This window comes from Chelonoidis abingdonii, chromosome 10 (genome assembly GCF_003597395.2).
Source record: "Chelonoidis abingdonii isolate Lonesome George chromosome 10, CheloAbing_2.0, whole genome shotgun sequence".
NCBI classification, from domain to species: Eukaryota; Metazoa; Chordata; order Testudines; family Testudinidae; genus Chelonoidis; species Chelonoidis abingdonii.
Window position 1 is genome coordinate 6008423 of NC_133778.1, and position 20426 is coordinate 6028848.

The 20426-nt window shown below is 55.6% G+C and overlaps 1 protein-coding gene across 1 annotated transcript in view; it reads right to left on the minus strand.

Annotated features, from left to right (window-relative positions):
* COL18A1 (collagen type XVIII alpha 1 chain) overlaps positions 1-20426 on the minus strand; it is a 112601-nt gene that overhangs the window by 39569 nt on the left and 52606 nt on the right. The window contains exons 4-17 of the mRNA XM_075069885.1: positions 19824-19883; positions 15152-15299; positions 13751-13866; positions 12779-12805; positions 11345-11560; positions 10450-10476; positions 9438-9500; positions 9182-9268; positions 7197-7250; positions 6824-6982; positions 5993-6055; positions 4716-4760; positions 1460-1600; positions 444-515 (exon numbers count right to left, since the gene is read on the minus strand). Coding sequence (XP_074925986.1) covers positions 444-515; positions 1460-1600; positions 4716-4760; positions 5993-6055; positions 6824-6982; positions 7197-7250; positions 9182-9268; positions 9438-9500; positions 10450-10476; positions 11345-11560; positions 12779-12805; positions 13751-13866; positions 15152-15299; positions 19824-19883 — 1278 coding nt within the window. The remainder of the gene's footprint in view (positions 1-443; positions 516-1459; positions 1601-4715; positions 4761-5992; positions 6056-6823; positions 6983-7196; positions 7251-9181; positions 9269-9437; positions 9501-10449; positions 10477-11344; positions 11561-12778; positions 12806-13750; positions 13867-15151; positions 15300-19823; positions 19884-20426) is intronic.

Genomic DNA, 20426 nt, shown 5'->3' on the forward strand with positions numbered 1-20426 from the left:
GTTTGTTAATAATTTCCCTGCAGAAAGACACCAGCGGAGCCCCCAGGATCACATGCTGTCCCGGGGTGTTGTCACTCACTCCCAGCCAGGGGTCCGGGCAGGCGCTGCCCGGCAAGCCAGCCTGCTGGGGGTCCGGGTGGGCGCTGCCCAGCGAGCTGGCCTGCTGGGGGTCCGGGCGGGTGCTGCCCAGCGAGCTGGCCTGCTGGGGGTCCGGGCGGGTGCTGCCCAGCGAGCTGGCCTGCTGGGGGTCCGGGCGGGTGCTGCCCAGCGAGCTGGCCTGCTGGGGGGCAGCTACAGGCTCGAGCTGCATGCATGAAGTCCATGGACTCGGCAGGGAGGTCATTTCCTTGCTTAGAACCCTGTGCAATGCCTGGTTTCCTGGGCAGGGTGGAAAAATCCTCTGGAAGGGAGAGCCAGGGTAACTGACAGCCAGGAGGACTTACCTGTGGCCCTTCGGGTCCGCGCTCTCCAGGAACGGCAGAAAGGACGGGCATCCCCGAGCCTTCCATGTCTCCCTAGGGTAACAAACACAAGGTGAGACGCGAACACAGGTCACTCTGCCACCTGGGGCCGAAACAAGGGCTGAGGCACAGGAGCCAGGCTGTTTTGCAAGGCAGAACCGCAGCAGGCAAACAGTGAATGGGAGCGGTGTCAGTCGGGAACCCAGGGCCTAGCCGTCAGCTTAGCCTTTTCTTCACAGAGCCAACCAGCTGTGGGATGTGGTACCCGGGGCATGGCACGCAGGACTCCAAGCTCATACAGCAAAACAGCAGCCACCCAGGGAGCACCATCACTGTGCACAGCCAGAACCCCCCAGGAGCAGGCCCTTCCCCTCCCTGCATCTGCCCCAGAGCAGTGGGAAGGGAAAGACTCCCCACACACTGGGAGGGACACTGGAGTTCTGCCCCACCACACAGCTGCAGGGCCTGCCAGCTCAAAGCTACTCGGCTAGCGGGTCGCAGGTCACAGCGAGGGGGCTGGGAACACACGAGTCAGCCCAGAAAGGGGGTCCTACAGGCAAGAGCTGGGATCCCATTAGGGTCCCAATGGCGGGTCCAATGCAGGCACCAGAGTGGGTGGACAACACGCTCCCCACAGGACCCCCTGAGTGTAGCCCCCCCGAGCACGTGGGCAATGTGCCCCTGTGCGACCCACACAGAGCACACGGGCAACATGCTCCCAACGGGACTCCTCAAGTGTGACCATCCAGACTGTGAGGGTAAAGTGCTCCCTGTGGGAGGTCCCAAGTGGGGCCTCCCCAGAAAGCACGGGCAATGTGCTCCCCCAGGACCCCCGGGCTCCCCCAGAGCACAAGGGCAACGTACTCCATGCAGGACGCCCCCAGAAGGGCCCCCAAAGAGCACAGGCAACATGCTCCCCCTGCAAGACTCCCGCTAACTGATGGCAGGAAGAGAGTGTAAGGATTTCAATCTGTTTAGCAGCCATGGCTGATACTTACAAATCCGGCCTCGTAGCCTGGCCCAGGAGGTCCAGCAGGGCCTGGGGGACCTGGTGGTCCTCGTGGTCCCATTGGTCCAGGAAGGCCTGCCAGCCCGGTTTCCCCTGGGGCTCCGGCCAGCCCCATCTCACCCTTACCGCCCTGCAAGAGGGAACAAAAAGGAACCCTGTCACACAGCCAGGCTATGGCCCGAGCTCTGAGGCCGCAGAGCCTGCAGGGGGAGGGTAGCTCCCGGGCACACCAAAGCAATGAGATCTAACAGCTCGGAGCCAAGGGGAGCATTCCCTCTCCTTCCCCCCCCCACCCCAGTCGAAAGCACAGCACAAGCCAAGACTGAGCAGCAATTCAGACAAACAAAACAAGCGACCCGAGACCCATGTCAGTTACCAGCACTCCCCAGCCAGGCCGAGAACCACCTAGGCTGGCAGACTTGATTAGAAACACAGGCACATTCTGGGTGAACACACCTTTCAGGGAGGTGAGAAACTCACCCCTGTAGTTAGTGCCAGGTATGGTGAGGGCAGGTTCTGTGCCCTCACTGCTCTGTGGGGGTGCTCTTCCCCTGCCCCGCAGCATCCGTTCTCTCCTGAGCAGAGACTACCGGACCCACCATATCACAAGGCCAATGCTCTCTGCAATGTGGAAAACGGTCCCTGGGGTGTGTATGTGAAACTACCAACCTCATTTCTCCTTAGGAAATGCTGCTCGAAAGCCTGCCAGGCTGGAAAGGCAATGAACTGAGTCGAGGTATCTCTCCACACACGTACAAGGAAGCACGGGAATGGCTAGCACCCTTCTGCAAGTTACATGTGCAGATCTCTCTTTTTTTTAAAAAAAGACCCTGCACTGTGTCTCCTAGTACAATTCTGTATGTCCTGAGAGCTCAGAGGCACGCCCCTGGCTTCGCCCAGCCCACTGCACGCTTTCCTCACCAGTCAGACAGAGCCAGTCCAGGGGACGCTGCACTCAGAAGTTTGACTTTGCATGACATTTCTCACTATCAGACTGTTCAGGCCCACGCAGACATGGGCAATACAGAATGAAAATACAGTACAGAAGGAGCAATATTCAACAGAAATTGTGAACTACGTTATCCACATATTAACAACTCCTCAGATAACAACAACGAAAAGGTCAGCATTTCACATGCTTTCCTGCTTGCGCTGAACAAGTGCCTTTCTGAGTGCCTATAAACCATACACTACGGAGACCTGCCATTAACCCAGATATGCAATTAACCCAGGGGATGGATGCTTCTCGGGCTTGCTTTGCCTCAGTCTTTCACTAGTTTGCGTTCCTGTGCTGCCACCAGACTTCTTTAAATCCAGTAGCTCTTTATGTTCAATGACCCATGGCATTTCCACTTAGCTCATGGGAAAAAATTCCAACCAATTCTATAGCATAAAAAATATAATTCCATAATTGCTAACATGTGATCACTCGGCCCCGGCATGAGGCAGGCGGCCAGACCCCACATGGCTGGGCAGAGTTTGGATGCATTGAACTCAAGCTTTGGCAACAGCCTCCTACAAACACAAGCTCAAAGACTGCAGATTTGCCACTGATAACCTGACATGCAGAACCACACAGAGCAACTGGATTTAAGGGACTTTCGCCCATAGGATTCTCTTGGTTTTGACAGCGAGATCTCTGAGACACATGCACCTGTCTCAGCCATGCCATCAGCATGCGTCCAAGGAGCCTTTACCTCGAACTTGGTCTCTCCCACAGGGGGGGGTGTGGAGCAGTAAGAAAGCAGCTCTAGCAGGTAGGAAGGGATAGAGGGCAAGTTGCTCTGATTAGATGGGAAAAGAGGGAATGGAGACACAGAGAAGAGTGACAAGAGAAAAGAGATCATTTCCTATGAGCACTGGTGGCAGAGCAGACGTTACAGCCCCACGGTGTTCTAAAACGGCCCTTTGCTGGGAAATGGGCTCAGGAGTTCATATTCCTATCTTCTGTTACGTCAGCACCAGATTCCACGCGGGACCTAGCAACGAGCTAAAACCCAGGCGCCAGCTCCTGCCCTAGCTGGTGTAAATCAGTGGAGCTCTGTCAACTGCACGTCTCGATGCCAATGCGCACCAGCTGGGCGTCGGACCTAGAAGCTTAGATTTAGTACAATGGATCTATGTGCTCGCCCTGTGCCTTCCCATTACCCCCCCCGAAGAGGGTCCATGTGACTGGAGCCCAGGCCTTGTGCCCACCCTGGGCTGAGCGATGCATCTCACCTGCTCCCAACAGCTGGTGACATGTCCTGGAGAACTAAAGATCGAGGTCTCGATTCTTTCCAGCACTCAGGCCCACGTTTAACATGAAGCCTCTGTGTCTCACTGCTGTGACTGAGTCACAATGGACCCAGTGCATGCTCCAGGGATTTGGAAAATCACTGTCTTGGCCCAGAGCTTCCATACCCCGGTGCTCAGCCAGAAGTGCTTGTGTGGTTTTGTGGCTGATGCCCACAGACCCTCAGGGGGAACTTGTGTGCTTCCAGGCACGTGCTGCCCTCACCCAGTCCAGGGACAGGGATGGGAAGGAACAGACATGATCATCATCAGTTATACGTGTGCTCTGGAGAGCGGGACAGAGGAAAGAGGAGGGACAGAACATAACACCAGTGGTGGGCAGAGGGGAACATGTAGGGAACGGGACCCACAGCGGGTAATCAGAAGACTGAAGGAGCCACTGAATTGGCCATGGGTAAATGGCCTAAATGTGGGTACCGATCCACTGTATTCATTCCCAATTCAAATACTGCTGTGCACTGCTAGTCAACGTGGGAATGGTTGCTTCAGGAATGGCAATTGCTGTAAGTTAGCTGGCCAGCACACCTCTTCTTATGTGGGTCAACCCCTGGATTTGATTCTGGATTTCTATTTCTAACGGGGCATCCTATCTACTATTAAAACCTGGTTAGCATCACAAACTGATTGAGTGACAGAGCTGGCAACAAAATCTCCGGTCCCAGGCATCACGCTGCTGGCCACCACTCAGGAGACATGCGAGTGGCACATCACGTCATGTTTCCCCCGTCTCTTCCTGAACTTAGCCATATGTCACAGGTCTGCCTGTGACACCTGCCACGAGCTCTCCCTTCCACCCACCCTGGCTGGGTGCAGCCTGCAACTGAACGAGAGCAGATAGATCCCCAGTGGAATCTGGGTGCTGGTTTCCGAGTCACCTGCACTGCAAGGGGCAGAGGGTAGTGTAATCTCAGAGCCAGACAATAATTCCGGGGGACAGGAGGTTACTGTACCTTGGGTCCAGGAGCTCCGGGGAGGCCTAGGTCTCCTGGGTCCCCCTGGGAACAAGAAGGGAAGGAAGAGTGAATCGTCAGACAGAGTGCAGCAGGCCAGGGCTGTCCAGTTCAGTGGCACACTAGGACAGCTGGGGGGACTGTGTAACCTGGAAGTCATGGTGGGTTACCTGTTCACACACTACTTAGGAATCCTTTCTTGATGCAGAGTTGGGGATACAGTATTATCTCACACAGCCTTAGCTACAAGTCTGGGTATGCTTCCGCCAGCAGAGCTACCACAGCCCTGGCCAAGATCTGATCCTGGGTACCCAGGACAGACGCAAGAGTAACCAGAACAGCTTCCCCCACCAAGAAAGCTACCACAGTTAACCAAGGTGTGGTCCCTGATTTCTGGGGGCGCTGGATCCCCGGTACACAGCATGTGCGGAGCACAAAGGATCCTGCAGGGTGGGTGGCGAGTGCACAGACTCCAGCCAGGACAGTGAAGATGTGGCATGCTGTGAAGGACTGCAGCAGGCTTGCACAGTAGCCTCACACCTGCTTCACGCAGTGGCTGCATTTCCCACACTCTGTCCACGAGGGAAGTTGGGAGCAGAGGCACCATCCATAGTCCCGAATCAGCCGTGACTGTGTGCTGGGGTACCCTGCTGCACTCCGCTTGGAAATGGGGTTCTGGGCTAAGGTGGCATAACAGCTGCAGGTTTGCACTCCATGGGCAGGGACAGAGCCTGCGGTGACCAATGTCAGCTCGAGTCAGCGGCTAGCACCAGGCTGTCATCAGCTGCGGGCGTCCTGGGCAGGGCAGATGCCAACTGAACTGGGGCTGCTTTATTTTCCACCTCGATAGCTGCATTTCCTGCTGTGCCTCCTGTCCTGCCCACTCCATTCGCTCAGCACACCAGCAGCATGCAAGTTCCCTCCAGCGCTTTGCCACCAACCCCTGCTTTGGGCCAGGCTTGCTCCTGAACTGGGATTCCTTATGAGGCTGAATGATGTGTACTATTCTAGCACCTAGAAACCCAGGCATGGCCCTGGATCCCTTTGTGCTAGGTGCTGCACAAACACAGAGCGAGCCGGCACAGCAGCAGTCGGCTCCCAGACTGCGTGCTGGCCTGTCCCCAGGTGCAGCTGTGATATATCCCCTACTTTTCACTGCCCGACGCAAAGGGTACTTGTTCTGACTCCAGGTAGGACAGAGCTACCCCCAGGCTCTCGCCTACCCGTAGCCAGCAAGTTACTGCAAAGACTCTGTGGTCCTAGCTCAGGCCACGTACCCGTTCTCCTCGAAGCCCAGGCTGGCCAGCCAACCCACTTTTTCCTGGAGGACCCGGAGGACCCTGCAAAGTTAGAGAGTTAATCTCAGTTGGAAGAAACATTGCAGAACTGGCATTTTCGTGCTAGTTTACTGCATTAACTCTTTATGTGTCAGAGGAAAAGGCCCAGCTGCCCTCAGTAGTACACGGCCACCCCCGCCAGGCTTCTCGCCAGCCACGCCCCAGCCCGGGGATAAGCCGTCACCCATGTCTGACTCATGGCCAGCCATACCCCAGCTGGGGACGGGCCATCACCCCCACCGGGCTCCTCACCAGCCACACCCCAGCTGGGGACGGGCCATCACCCCCACCGGGCTCCTCACCAGCCACACCCCAGCTGGGGACAGGCCATCCCCCCCACCAGGGTCCTCGCCAGCCACGCTCCAGCCTGGGGACGGGCCGTCACCCCCACCGGGCTCCTCACCAGCCACACCCCAGCCCGGGGACGGGCCGTCACCCCGACCGGGCTCCTCACCAGCCACGCTCCAGCCCATCACCCACTCCTAGAGCTGACACACTTCCTCAGGTGTCTCCATCCACTCTATCTCCCTCCAACCCCATCCTCTGACCACCCAAGCCAAAGGCAGCGCCTGAGTCTGGCTGCTGTTCGTGCGCACCAGGCGTCCGTCCATTCTGAATTCCGATCAGATACAACCCCCATGTTCCAGCACTTCCAGCCAGAGCAAGGCCCAAAGGCCCTGGCGCTGACCCTGCCATGGGAAATGTTGGGGCAAGCACCAGGCAACCCTGGAATACATGGCCATTCCCAGCACACGCCCCCTCCACACTTACTGGTGGACCTTGGGCTCCGGGGACACCATCTCTGCCTGGCAGGCCAGGGAGGCCGGGGGGTCCTGGCAGCTCAGTGCTGTTCATCCCAAATCTTCCTGGCTCTCCTGGCAGGCCGGGCACCCCAGGAGGCCCGGGGGGCCCTGGTGGGCCTCGGGGGCCCTGAAAAAGAGTAAAGGATGTTTGGCGGCCTGCGGGCACATGTTCTCCCGCGCCTGCAATGCCATCTCCAGACGCCAGCTGGGAGTCCCTCGGCACGCCACACCTGCTGCCTCTTGCCATGGCAGTCTGTAGAATGCTGCCCAACACCAGGGCTCAGCAAATGAAGCCCTGAAGACAGCTGAAAGAGCCCCCTTCCCTGCACTTCACCACTCACCCGGAAGCTTTCCAGATCGCCTCCAAACCCAGAGCCTTCCATGTCAATGAACGTCTGGAAGAGAAGCACATGGGCACAGACATCACTCCCTTGTTTCCATGGAGCAGGGGAGCCAGCACGCATTGCCAGCAGGGACTCGGCCCGCTTCTGTGGGGCTGGGGAGCGAAAGGTTCAACGGCCTCGACCTCTCCCCCAGCCAGGCCCCTGCTCCCGAACTGGCAGAAAGCGCCCGTGGAGAGGCCAAGGGAGTCAGGCTGGACGTTGGGAAGAGTAGTTTCCTATCCACACCAGCCACAGAAAGCAGGGCAGTCTGACTACAGAGGGCAGACGCTCCGCACAGGCAGGTGCCCAGCACGAGGCTCAGGCGCTGCATGAACCCACTCACAATAAAGCCTGAGAGGGACTGAGGTGATGCCCAGACCTTGGGCTGGCCTCTGCGTGGGGGCCATATCTCACATAGAAATGGTGTTGAGCCCTGAGCCCTGCTGCAGCCTCTGTCTATGGGGCCTGGTCTGCCTTTTTCAGCAGCACTGAGTGCACAGCCTCTATCTGCAGGAACCGGCCTGCTTCCTCCAGCAGCACGGAGCGCACCATCTGTCTACAGAACCCAGCCTGCTTTCTTCGGCAGTGCGGGGCGCAGCATCTGTCTACAGGACCCAACCTGCTTTCTCCAGCAGCGCAGAGCACAGCATCTGTCTATGGGACCCAATCTGCTTTCTCTGGCAGCGCGGAGCGCAGCATCTGTCTATGGGACCCAACCTGCTTTCTCCAGCAGCGTGGAGCACAGCATCTGTCTACGGGACCCAGCCTGCTTTCTCCAGCAGCGAGGAGCACAGCATCTGTCTATGGGACCCAGCCTGCCAACTGCTTTCTCCAGCAATGTGGAGCACAGCATCTGTCTACAGGACCCAGCCTGCTTTCTCCAGCAGTGCAGAGCACAGCATCTTTCTGTGGGACCCAGCCTGCTTTCTCCAGCAGCGCAGAGCACAGCATCTGTCTGTGGGACCCAACCTGCCAACCTGCATTCTCTGGCAGCGTGAAGCACAGCATCTGTCTACAGGGCCTGGCCTGCTTTCTCCAGCCGTGCTGAGCACGTAGCAGAATCCAAGATTCCAATTCCAAAATTTCAATTTTCTTTTGGTTCCAAATCAGAGTGAAGAACTGACATTTCAAAATCTCTCATGGAACACAATTCAAAAATTTCATTGAGGAAAAGCTGAAATGACATTTAATCAAAATGTTTCATTTCAACTTTATTTAGACGACTTTTCTGTTAGAGTATAGAATCATTTGTAATATATTATAAAAGGGAAATGTTTTGACTGTTATATCATGTGATATAATCTGACATGACATGACAATAGTCAAAACATTTTGACTTTATCTCATATTATAAATGACAATATAATAGACTTTTATTTTATAAATTGGTGATTGGTTTTGGAATTGGTATTCCAAATGGTGGTAATTGGTTTGGTAAATGATCCTTTATTTACTCCACTCTTATTGTAACTGGTATTCTAACTGGTAATTTCCTGTTGCAATTGGTATAACAAAATAGTATAAAAATAAAATTAAAAATAAAATAAATGAAAAGACCTAATTAGACAATGACATGACAGAATAGGCAAAATGTTTCTATTATCCAGGATTGAAACAAAAGCTTTTGACGTCATTGAAAGGAATAAACTTATAACTTTTAACTGAAAATTGACAAAACTGCTAAGTTCTGGTGCAAGGTTTGATTTCGTGGGATCGGCATTTCCCAACAAGAAAGCGTTACTTAGGGATATCTCTGGCCAGCTCTAGCCGTGAGCACCCGGCACATCCGTTTTACTGCCGCACTAACTTCACAGCAAGAACCAGCTCTGCCAGCTGCTCAGTGCCATGGCAGGAGCCAGGATCTCTGTGCCCCTCAGCGCCAGGTCCTCGGACCCAATGCCACATGCCAGGTCTGTGCCATCCACAGGCCCCCGGGAATGTACCAGCTTGTCCTGTTTGGAAGAGAGACCCGGTGTCCCAGGCGGTCCAGGCGGTCCAGGGGGGCCTCTTGCGCCGACTCCGGGCTCACCCTAAGCACACAGAAGAGACAACAGAGCTTGTAACATGGGTTCTATGTTACTCCACTGCACATTAGCCAAACAAAACAGGGCGGTTCCAGAGATGTCGTGCCTGGGGCCAGAGAGCACCAGTTAGACCCTCCCTCCATGCTGCCACTCAGCCCGTGTGCCAGGAACTCACCTTCTGCCCCTTGAGGCCAGGCTCTCCGGGAGTTCCAGGGAATCCCTGGGGCCCAACGTCACCCTGCAAAGGGGAACAAAGAAACTGATGAGGAGCCAGAGCCAAGGGCCTACTGCACCCCAGGGATACACTGGGGGCCGTTCTCTGTCACATGCAGACACGGAACAATGCAGGGCTGGAACGGACCTTGAGAGGCCATCTAGTCCAGCCCCCTGAGCTGAGGCAGGGCCAAGAAAATCTCCTAGATCATCTCATGCAGGTGTTTGCCCAGCCTGTTCTTCAAAACCTCCAGCACTGGGGATTCCACAGTCCCCCTTGGAAGCCTGTTCCAGAGCTTACTACCCCTCAGTTAGATACTAGGAAAAGCTTTCTAGCTCTATCGCCCTTGCTGCAGATTGAGCCCATTCCTTCCTGTCCTACCTTCAGTGGCCATGGAGAACCACTGACCACCATCCTTTTTGTAACAGTCCTTAATGTATTTGAAGTCTGTTCTCAGGTCCCCCCTCCGCCTTCTCTTCTCAAGACTGAACATGTCCAGGTCTTTAAGCTTTCCTCACAGGTTTTTCAACCCTTTTCTCATTTTTGTTGCCATGCTCCGGTCTCTCTCCAATCTGCCCACAGCTTTCCTGATGCGTGGCACCCAGACCTGGACCCAGGACTTCAGCTGAGGCCTTGCCAGTGCCAAGCAGACTGGGACAATGACCCCTCATGTCTCATACATGACTCTTCTGTGAATACGCCCCAGAACACTAGCCTTTCTCGCAGGTGCATTCTAAGCAGTGTTCCTTTAACACCCTGCTATGCTCTGTAGCTAAGCATGCTGCTGGGGGTGCTGGACGTGTTCTGCAGCGTGTGAGAGGGATTGTGCATTGGCATGGAGCACTAGAAAGCATGCACTATATAGCAATGATTCAGCCAGTCCCAGGTGGCCAGTGACATGAGTGTCTGCAGGTGGCACACACTGACACCAGCACACTGCCGGTGCGCGGGGGAAGTGAATGGTGACACTTACAGGTTTTCCATCTTCACCAGGATCACCCTAGAGTCAACAGAGATGGAGAGGTGTTAACGAGACAGATAGATATTCCCCACCCAGCTGTACCCTGGGGGATGCATTCGCCGGCTGCATTGCCCCCTGGCTCCTCGGAGTACTCCCCATTCTCCCTCACCCAGCACCCTAGGATTTCAGCACCACCAGCGAGGGCATTGGGCTACTCTGCTGGGCATCTGTGGCTACCGCTGCACTCTGCTCCAGCTCGGCAGCCCCCCTCCACTTCAGAACGTGCTGAAGCCCCTCTTCTCCCCATGGCACATCTGGGAGGGAGGATGAGCACCCTGAGATCACCCCCAGCTCCAGGATCAAACAGCCAAGGGTGGCTGGGCCTGTGCTGGCCCCAACCGCTCTGGCAGGTGGCACACAGGAAATGGGGTGGTGGGAACTGCAGGCCTGGAGCAGGGAGGGAGGCAAGAAAGGGCAGCAAGGAGACGGGCAGAGGCAGGGGGCAGTTGGTGGGCATGGAGTGGTAAGGAGAAAGGGGGAGCTTTCTAATCTCATTCAGGTGGGACCAGTGGGGAGGGAGAGGAGATGGGGACAGAGTGACGCACAGAGCAGGTGGCAGTGGGGGGAAGGCAGGGTCCCGGGCAGCAGAGCCTTGGGGCAGTAGGGGACAGATGCAATGTAGCAGGACCCAGCCTGTAGCCAGGATGCAAAGGGACAGGGTGTGTGGGCAGGGCCGGCGAGGAGCGTGACAGGGCCCTAGCTGGACAGAGGGAGCTCTCTGCAGCCAGCATCGCAGGGTCCCGATAGCACTCTGCTGGCATCTCCTGGGACAGGAGGGCATTTGCTGCTTCTCATCCCAGAGAGAGCCCAGCAGCCTCCAGCTTGCTTGGGTTGAAGGTTTACTCACGGGCTCGCCGTCCTTGCCAGGGAGGCCATCTTTCCCGGGTGGCCCTGGGGGACCTGTTGGTCCTGGAGGTCCGGCGACCTGCTCCACCACAGAGCCGTCCAGGCGCTGCAACGTAGAGCCAGGCGGCCCAGGCGGGCCAGCGGGGCCGGGAGATCCCTGGGCACCTGGTTCCCCTTTCTGGCCCTTAGAGCCGGGATACCCAAATCCTGCACTTCCCTGGGGATGAAAGGGCAAATCATGAGCCACCAGTTGCGCTTCCCAGCCTGGCGTGGGCACTGCCTGCAGCCGGGATCCCCAGAGTTTCCTGCTGCCTCGCTCTGCCCTGATGCTGTGCCCTGGAAATGCCAGGCTTTGGCCTCGCAGAGCTGGCTGGGGCCAGCATGGGCCCAAGGGGAGATACAAAATGCCCAGCTAGTTCCCTCAGCCAGTCCCACATGGAGAAGGAACGACTCGCCTCTGGGATTCCCTGGCTCGGCTCCGGCTGCGCACACATGAGCCTGGGATGTGCAGCCGATAACACTGGAGTCCAGAGCTCCCGTCCGCTCTCCACCACCTTCCACACAGAGGCTGAACTGGCTAATTCCCCTGTCCCAGCCTCCGTTCTTGGCCTGAGGGCTCCTTGGAGTAGGACACGGCAGGAAGGGGCCTGGTACATAGCCGGTCCTGTTACTGAGACAACGCCAACCACCACCACCATGGTATTGGATACTGCCACGGGCCACGCCAAGCCAGCGATTCCAGTGCAGCAGACAGCGATCCAGCCTGCCCCTGAATGCCCGGGGAGGGTTATGAGCTGTGAGCTTAGGCAGTGTGTCTGTTGTGAGACAGCAGCATGCCAGACACCCATTGTGGAAAGACAGGTGCTCTGCCTGGCTCTGGTGTCACTCCCAGCTTTCCTCTCCCAGGTCCTGTCGCACCCAAGCGGCCATCAGTGTATGCTCCCTCTCCCTCTCCTGCCATGGCCCAGGCTGCTTGTCAGCCGGTCTCACAGAGACTTGCTCAACACGCACATTTGTGGGAGGTGAAGATGCCAAGCCAGGGGAGTGAGGGATCCATGAGAACTGAGCAAGGCCTCATGGACCTGCTCCTGGGTGATTGCCTCTGAGGGTCCGACTCAGCACTGGCACCAGCCAAACAAACCAGAGCCAGTGGATTCCTGTGCGAACCTGGGCCTGGCTTCCCAACACACTGAGCCCCGGAAGCCAGCCGGTGCTCTGGCTGCTCAGCACCCATGCCCTCAGGCCCCACAGGAAACATGACTTGTCTAGTCAGTCTCCACAGCTAGGGAACAGTGCCTTTCGCCGACACATGGACAGCACAGCCGAAGGCCATGCCACGGGTCTGGGGAGAACGCTAGCCCGGGACAGCACAGTTCATGGGCACCCTGCCTGTAATCCCCCTTTCTATACAACACCCTGTGGTCACCGCGCTCACCTTAATGCCCAGGTCTCCTTTTTCTCCCTGCAGAATAGAAGAGTAAAACATCATTGCACCTGACAGGTGTGCTCCTTTACTCCCGGCAAGTCATGGCGCGTGCTCCCCTGACAGCACGCTCAGCGCACATGCGGCTAGAGACGAGCCAGGTGCTTCCCAGGGCAGCTCCATGGAGCAGCACCGTACAGGGGAGTTCAGTGCAATTTAGTCTGCTGAAACCTGGACATTACCATCCCTAGGAGAGATAGGAACATCGGCTTGGCCCCCACGTGCACAGCAGCTGCGAAGGAGCCTTTCACCAAGGGCTCGATCCAGCCTGCAAGGGAGTGCTCCGGCCACCCTGCTGACATCAGTAGGTGCTGCAGGCGGTCGGCACCAGGCAGGGTTGCTCCCATCATGCTCATCTGACAATGCATGGGGACAGACTCTGCGCATACACTGCTTCCCTAAACACGGGGGACGCGTTCGTGGGAGCCGCGCTGGGATTTTGTCCAGAGCGAGTGTTTGCAGGGCTGGGCTTCTTTGCTTGAGAAGAGAGCTCTCTTGCCCTAGCCCTGCCATGCCATGCCTGAAAGACACAGGGAGCAGGGGGGAGCTGGCCTGCAGTCAGAGCACAGGAGCAGGGAGGGACTGCTGCCTGCTCTGGCACAGGCTGAGGCCCTGGAATGGGCGGATGGTGAGGAGCGCCTCACACCATCACTAGCTGCAGGAGGGGGAACTGCTCAGCTGTGCCTGACAAGCCCCTCCGCAAGCCTTTGCTGTTTGTCCCAGGTCATAGCCCTGTCCCTGCTGAGCCCCACTGCTGCACTGCACACGAGGGGTGTTCGGCAGGCCAGGGGCTCCAGGGACTCTCCCACTGAGGCAGGAGGAAGGGGTGAGTGCCCTGGTGTGGCTGTGGTGAGAGGAGGTTTGTCATGTGCTTTGGAGCCCATGGATGAAGCTGCTAGAGAAGCACTAAGTATCATCACTGACCTTGTCGCCTTTGGTGCTGTCGGCTGCTAGAACCCCGCCGGTTCCGGAGTCTCCTTTTGGGCCACGTTCGCCTTTCTCTCCCGGGGCCCCTTTTTCACCTTTTGCACCAACCCTAGCTGGAATGAAGAGCCACGTGCAGTTACAGGTGAAGACGCAGGGCCCTGCTGGCCAGCACTGACCGCTCTGCTTGGGCAGGGCTGGGGTGTGGGACAGCCACACCACACACAGCGCATTGTGCTGAGGACACCCGGGTGTGAGGGCTGGGTAATCTGGGGCTCTCTGACACTTCCGCACTAATGGGGCTTGCACCAGCTGCCACAGGTGCTGATTCTGCCCTTTCCCATAGGATGCTTGACCCCTACTCCGCCTCAGGCCCCACTCCCACTCCACCCTTTCCCTCAAGCTCCTACCCTGCCCGGTTCTGCCTCCTTCCCCGAGCATGCCCTGCCCTCACTCCTCTCCCTCCCAGCACCTCCTGCATGCCCGCGAGAGGCACTGATAAGGGAGCTGCCGGTGAGTACTAAGCACACGCTATTTTTTCCTGTGGATGCTCCAGCCCCGGAGCACCCTTGAAGTCAGCGTGTATGCTAGCTGCTGCTCCCAGTTGCCTGATGGCGGCACAGCCGGGGAGTTCTGGTGGGAGACCCCCTTCCCCAGGCTGTTCATCTCTCCATCTTTCTAGACAAAGGACTTAGGCCTTGCAATGCTGTGCACAGAAACAACTAAATACCCTTCCAAATCTGGGCCTCACTGATTTAGGAGCCTAGGTCCCATTTTACAAAGGGAGTTAGGCACAATCTTACTAACTGTCAATGGTTCCTGTGTGTTCAAAGATGTGGACCTCACTGCCTCAGAAAGCGAAACGGAGGAAAAGCCACGTGTGACGTTACAAGCGCAGCGTTAGGGCTTCCCCACAGACTCCCACAGAGGGGGAAACTGAGATTCCTGCGTCAGCAGCAGAACAACAGATACAGCAGGCAGGCCATGCGAAAAGTCCCTCCCGGGAGGCTCAGCCTCATGTATCTGAGAGGTGCTGGGTAGGACAGCCCCCTTGACCTGCTCTCGTGCCCCCCTGAACAACCAGCATGGAGACATGGAGGGAGCTCACAGCTTCAGCCAACCCCACCACTTTGCATGGCTCTAGCTACTGGCACGTTGAACACATGCCCCAAACAGATACAAATTCCTCAGGCTCCACAGCAGCAGCCTGCATGAGCCTCCGGACACAGGACCCCTGCTTCGGGGACGCCACAGGAAAAGGTGGTTCCACTCGCCTATCTCAAGCCAGCTGCTCAAGTTTGAGGCATTTCTAGTTTCCACCTGCTCCAGGTCATTTGCAGATGTTGCCCCTGCTTAACATCTCTGCAGGCTGCGTGGCAAAGCGGCAAAAACTAGTTTTACCTCCTGTAGAAACTTCCTGTAGTCCTTCCACTTTGATTTGCTCAGTTGGCAGCTGAGAGCCCACGCTTACTTTCCTCACTGTCTCCCCAGCAGTGGGGGGAGAAGTGACCGGGGGAGGTTCCGGGAGCCGCGACACAGCCGGGATCCCCTGCACAAGACCAGAGAGGGGAAGAAACTTGAATGCTCGAGAACAAAACTCCCTGTGCAGTTGATTGAGGCCTGTTGACATTCCAGGCTGGGCAGTGGCACAAGCACTTGTTTCATTGCTTACTGGAGGTGGTTACAAAGAGTAACGGGGAGTTACAGAATCAGAGATCCCAAGGCCAGAAGAATCTGTTGTGATCATCTAGTCTGCCCGCCTGTATCGCCCAGGCCATGGGACTGCTCTGAATTAACTCCTGTTTCTACTAGAGCGGGTCTTGTAGGCAAACACCCAACCCCGATTTAAACACTGCCAGGGATGGGGAATCCACAGCCCAAGTTACTCTTTGTATTAGTGCTGCAAAGCAACACTGCATTGTAAAGAAGGCTTTAAAACCCAGAGTTAACTACCAGAAACAAAGAGGAGGAGATGGCCACATTTGTCACTAAAAGGGGACCCATGAAGACACCCATTCTGGCCCCAGAAATGCATATGCACAGTGCACTAAAGACAGGAGAAAGCTCTGAGTGCCCTGATGAGCCCATAGCCCCGGTTTCCCCCTGAACTTTGTACCAAATGCTGCTGCTGGTGGGCCCAAAGCAGCTGTCCTTATTCCAGCAAAGTGCCAGCAAAGCACCCTGAGAGTTCTGCCTGAGGAAGGACTGCAGGATCCAGTCTGGTATGTATAAGGGAATTCAGAACGGTGCTATGTACTGCACTGGATTGGAAGAGAGCCCAGGAGAAATACTTCTAGCCATTACTCCTGTCCAGTCACTGGATGGCGCTGGTGATCCGTGTTCAAACGTTAGGCAACAGGACGTCTGCCCTGTCTCGCGGGGAGTGCTCTCAGCTACGTCTGGCTTGCAAAAATGTTTCTGTTTTGTGGCCCACCCCTCAAATAAACTTCCAGTGGAGGGAAAATATCCTGCCTTTTCTCTTGCGTTTGACATCTCCGATGTAGACAGGACTGATTCCCTGCTGGCGTTTCACAGACCCGGCGACCGCTTTCCAGCTGGCCCACTGCTAGTCCTCATCTCCTACATACCGAATTCAGCATCCAAAGCATTCTGTGAGTAAACATCAACTGTGAAGTGGGAAAATGAAGGCTGGGCTGCAGGGGCTGCCAGTCTTTCAACCCCAGCAGGTCCAGCTCTCCACCCTAGAGGCCACAAGCATAAGGCCGTCCGTCAGTTTCTCTGTCCTGTTCTTCTCCCTTCATTCCACTAAGGAGCAGAAAGGGAGCAGAGTATATAGCTGGAGACTGCCCAGCATGGGGCACACCTGGCTTCTCCCTGCCCCTCTCTGCAGCCCTCTGCACAGGGGGCATGTCACAGAGGTAAGGCCAGAAAAGACCACGATGATGATCTAGTCTGACCTGCAGAACACAGACTGAAGACTCTCGCCCAGCGACTCCTGCACGGTAAGTGGTGGCTAAGCTAGACCAGGTTTCTTAGAATGACAACCAGCCTTGATTTAAAGAGCCCAGAGATAGAGAATCTTGGGAAAGCTGCCCAGGTGAAGCTCCCTCGCTCCCAAAACGGGTACCTGATTTCTGTCCAGTTTCAGCTCCCAGCCACTGGATGGGGTTCTCTTTGTGTCTGCTCAAGAGCCGCCAGCCATCACAAATCTCCTCCCCACGTGGGTACGTACAAACCACCAGCAAGTCACCACTTCACTTCTCTTGGATAAACTGAACAGATCGAGCTCTGTCAGGATCTCACCATTAGGCAGGTTCTCCAGACCTTGAATCATTCTTGTAGCTCTCTTCTGACCCCTCTCCAACGGTCAATGTCCCTTCTGACATGTGGAGACCAAACTGGGATTCCAATGATGGTTTTGCCAACGCACTATGCAGAGGTAATACCAGCTCCTTACCCCTGGTTTACCTGTCCAAACTCCCAGTTGGCTTACGTGTACCATGGGGGAATACCACCACCTGCTGCCTTCTGGGCAAGGGTCCATGCACAGCTGAGTGCTAAGGACTCTCACGTGCACAGATACACAAACACCAGTAGAGCGATGTCAGAGCAGAACTCAAGTCTTCCGGCTCCCAGCTGAGTGCACTGTCCCCTGGGCAGGGAGGGATCTCAGTGAGAAGGAAGTTTCTCTCTCATGCCCCTTTTCTCAGAAACATGGTACCCTCGAGAGTGCTGTCATCGGCGGGAACTGACCTCTAGCTGCACCACAGTGTGCTGCTGTTTGGACGTACTCTTGGGGGGAGGCCAGCTGCCAGCCGGGGGAGGGGTGGGGGGGAAATACAGCATTTAAAATGCCAGCACTACCACTGCTCTACAGGGAAGCAGCGATGGCCTCCTTGGAACAATGGTGTCCACGGGTGAGTGTTACCATATGCCAGCATTCAGCTAACATGCCCCAGAGTGCCATCTCCTCAGTGAGGCATGCCTCATGCGCCAGTCAACCTCAGCATAACCAATCCTGCTGAGGTTGCTAAGCCAGGCACCGTATCACAGCCTAAGTCCTCACTGTCCTCAGCAGCAAGGAGCCATGCCAATGTAATATTTGGCCCATTCCAGTCATCATATTTTCACTTCCTTTAGGCAGATCTTACAGGAAGGACACTGGGAAAGGGAGGTTCAGCCAAGCAAAGCCCCTCTAAAAATGGCTTTGTGGGATTGCAAAATTACTGCCTCTCCATGATTTCCACCTCAAATGTGTTCTGCCTACATGGCCAGAGAGTGCTGTGCTTTTCCTTGTGCCACCCCTGCAAACCACCTGGAGCTTGGACACACAAGCCAGGCAGCAACACCAGTAGTAAAGTAATGGTGGGCCAGGTCAGGCCCTTAGTGAAAGCCATGGAACCCAGCTGACCTCAGATCAAGCTTTCACTGATATCTGATGCTGTGGAACTGCACTAGCTTTGCACAGCTTTAACTGATTGGAACGTAAACAATTCTTTGGCAGCACAAGACGACACCCAATCTGCTCTGTAACTCCCACAGCTGTGCTGTCTCTGCAGGGCGATCGGGGATGCACACAGCAGGGTTCGGTAGGTTGCCACACATGACTCTGAACACACTAAGAGAGCAGACTGTCTTGGTGCCATTCGTACTGAGTCACTTTTCAGAGCAGAGCCGCTGGTGGAGAGGGTCAGCACAGAGCTGCAGCACTGGGGCCAGAGTTACAGATGTTCTGTTGGAGGCTCCGCGGGTCGACGAACGCGAGTACTGCCAACTCTCAACCGCAGAACACACCACAAGCAGGAAACGCCAAGTCCTTTTCAAATCCGTCCTCCTCAGCTGCTCCAAAGCACTAGCGCACTGCATCATCCCCCCCTGCCCTCCAAACCCATCCTTCAGAACCCAGACACACTGTTTGGATTGAAATCTGAACTCGTGATCGTAAAAGGCAAGTTTCCAGGTGCTAATGAACATCCGGAGGAAAGAGGAGGCTTAACAATTCTTTGGACTCTTGGAAATGGAATGAAATCTGGTCTTGATAACTAAAATTTCAAGGCGTAATGGGCTTTACAGTAATTCAAGGCTGATTCATGATGCCACAGCAGCAAGATAAGGCAGTTGTGCACCCTACTTTCCTGAGCAGGGAGTACAGTACCTGCACTATATACATTACAGATGCTTTCCCATTACAACCCAGTGGATCAGGCCAATGACTGCTAATAGCATGTGTGTGTTTTTGCAATTTGTACAAACTCCTAAAACAGCCTGCTTCTGGGATGCTCCTCTGCAGGGACACCTGGCTCGGGGCAACCGCAGAGAACAGCAGTAGGTGTGGGCTTTCTATTGCAGCCATACAGCAGTAGGTAACACGCAGGGGAGAAATTAGACACTATTCTGAATAGACAACCAATTCCTAGCCCAGGGAGTTAACACTGCAAGCCTTTGGGGGTCTGATTTAAAGGAAAGCTCTGATTCAGTTACCAATCTCTTCAGATTCTCAGCCAGTTTTCAGATGCCCTGTTGGCTTTTGTTCCAGATCCACTAGTTAAAACGTGTGATACAACCTGACTTATAGGCATGGAACTTCTCCGTGGCTCAGTGCATCAGGGAGACATGGTCAGGACAACTGGCACAAGCCAGGGTAAAGCACCGTGCTGTTCGCACCTTTCCCAATGGTTTCACTGATGGCACGAGATGGGGGGGGAGGGAGGGACGGACACAGGCAGCCACAGGTTAAAGGCTGTGGCCCAGGAGCACGTCACAGAAAACATAAGTTTATGTCAACAAGGCGTTTACTCCCTGCATCTCTGGGCTGACTGGAGAGAGAGAAATCAGGACCCCAAGCCTTCATTTGTCTTAACCTGGGAAGACCAACCATCCACTGGCAGAATGACTGCCAACTCCCCCCCCCCCCCCCCCCGCCCGCTCTCCGCTGCCCACTGCAGCAGTAAGGACAACTGTGAAGGAGGCAGAGAAGGCCACATAGAAAGAGCCTCCATCCCCCTGCCTGCTTATGTAGTGTTTAGCCAGGTTTGATGGGGCCTGTACCTGGAAGGGAAAAGCAAAGCCAAGCTGGAAAGGAATGCCCTTGGGCCCACGGCCGCAGACTCACCTGCTCCCTTCCTGATAGATGGGGCCTTTCTTCAACACCACTTCCAAAATCTCCAGATGCCTACATCATTCCAAAGGGGGGGGAGGGAGACACGGTCAGCAGATAACATATCCAGCATACCTGAGTGTCCTGCTCAGGGTACTCGACAGCACTGGCTCCTCTGCCCCCTTCTCACCAGAAATAAACCCAGGCCCCACATTCTCCTGGTGGCAAGTGTGCATCTCAAACCGGCTTTTACTGCCTAGCAATGAGATCCTTCTCCTGGTTGCTGAGAAGGGGATTCACATTTACGCCTGTCCCGGGATGCACTTGGGGTCCCACACTGATTCTAACAAGGATTTATAAGCCCAAAGAGTCAGCTGGTTCCACCAGTGGTACAGTCTGTTCGCTAATGTGACTCAATAAAAAAAACCAAAAGGGGAAATCCCGACTCTGTAGAAGTCAATGAGAGTTTTGCAAATAAATTCACTGGGGCCACGATTTCACCCTGGTTCAGTGCACAGAGGGGGCTTTGGCTAGAAACTAAAATTCACAACTGTCACTTGACACTAGTAGCTGGTTAGCTTGTTTCCTCCACCATGACAAGTGCCCAGGGGAGCAGCT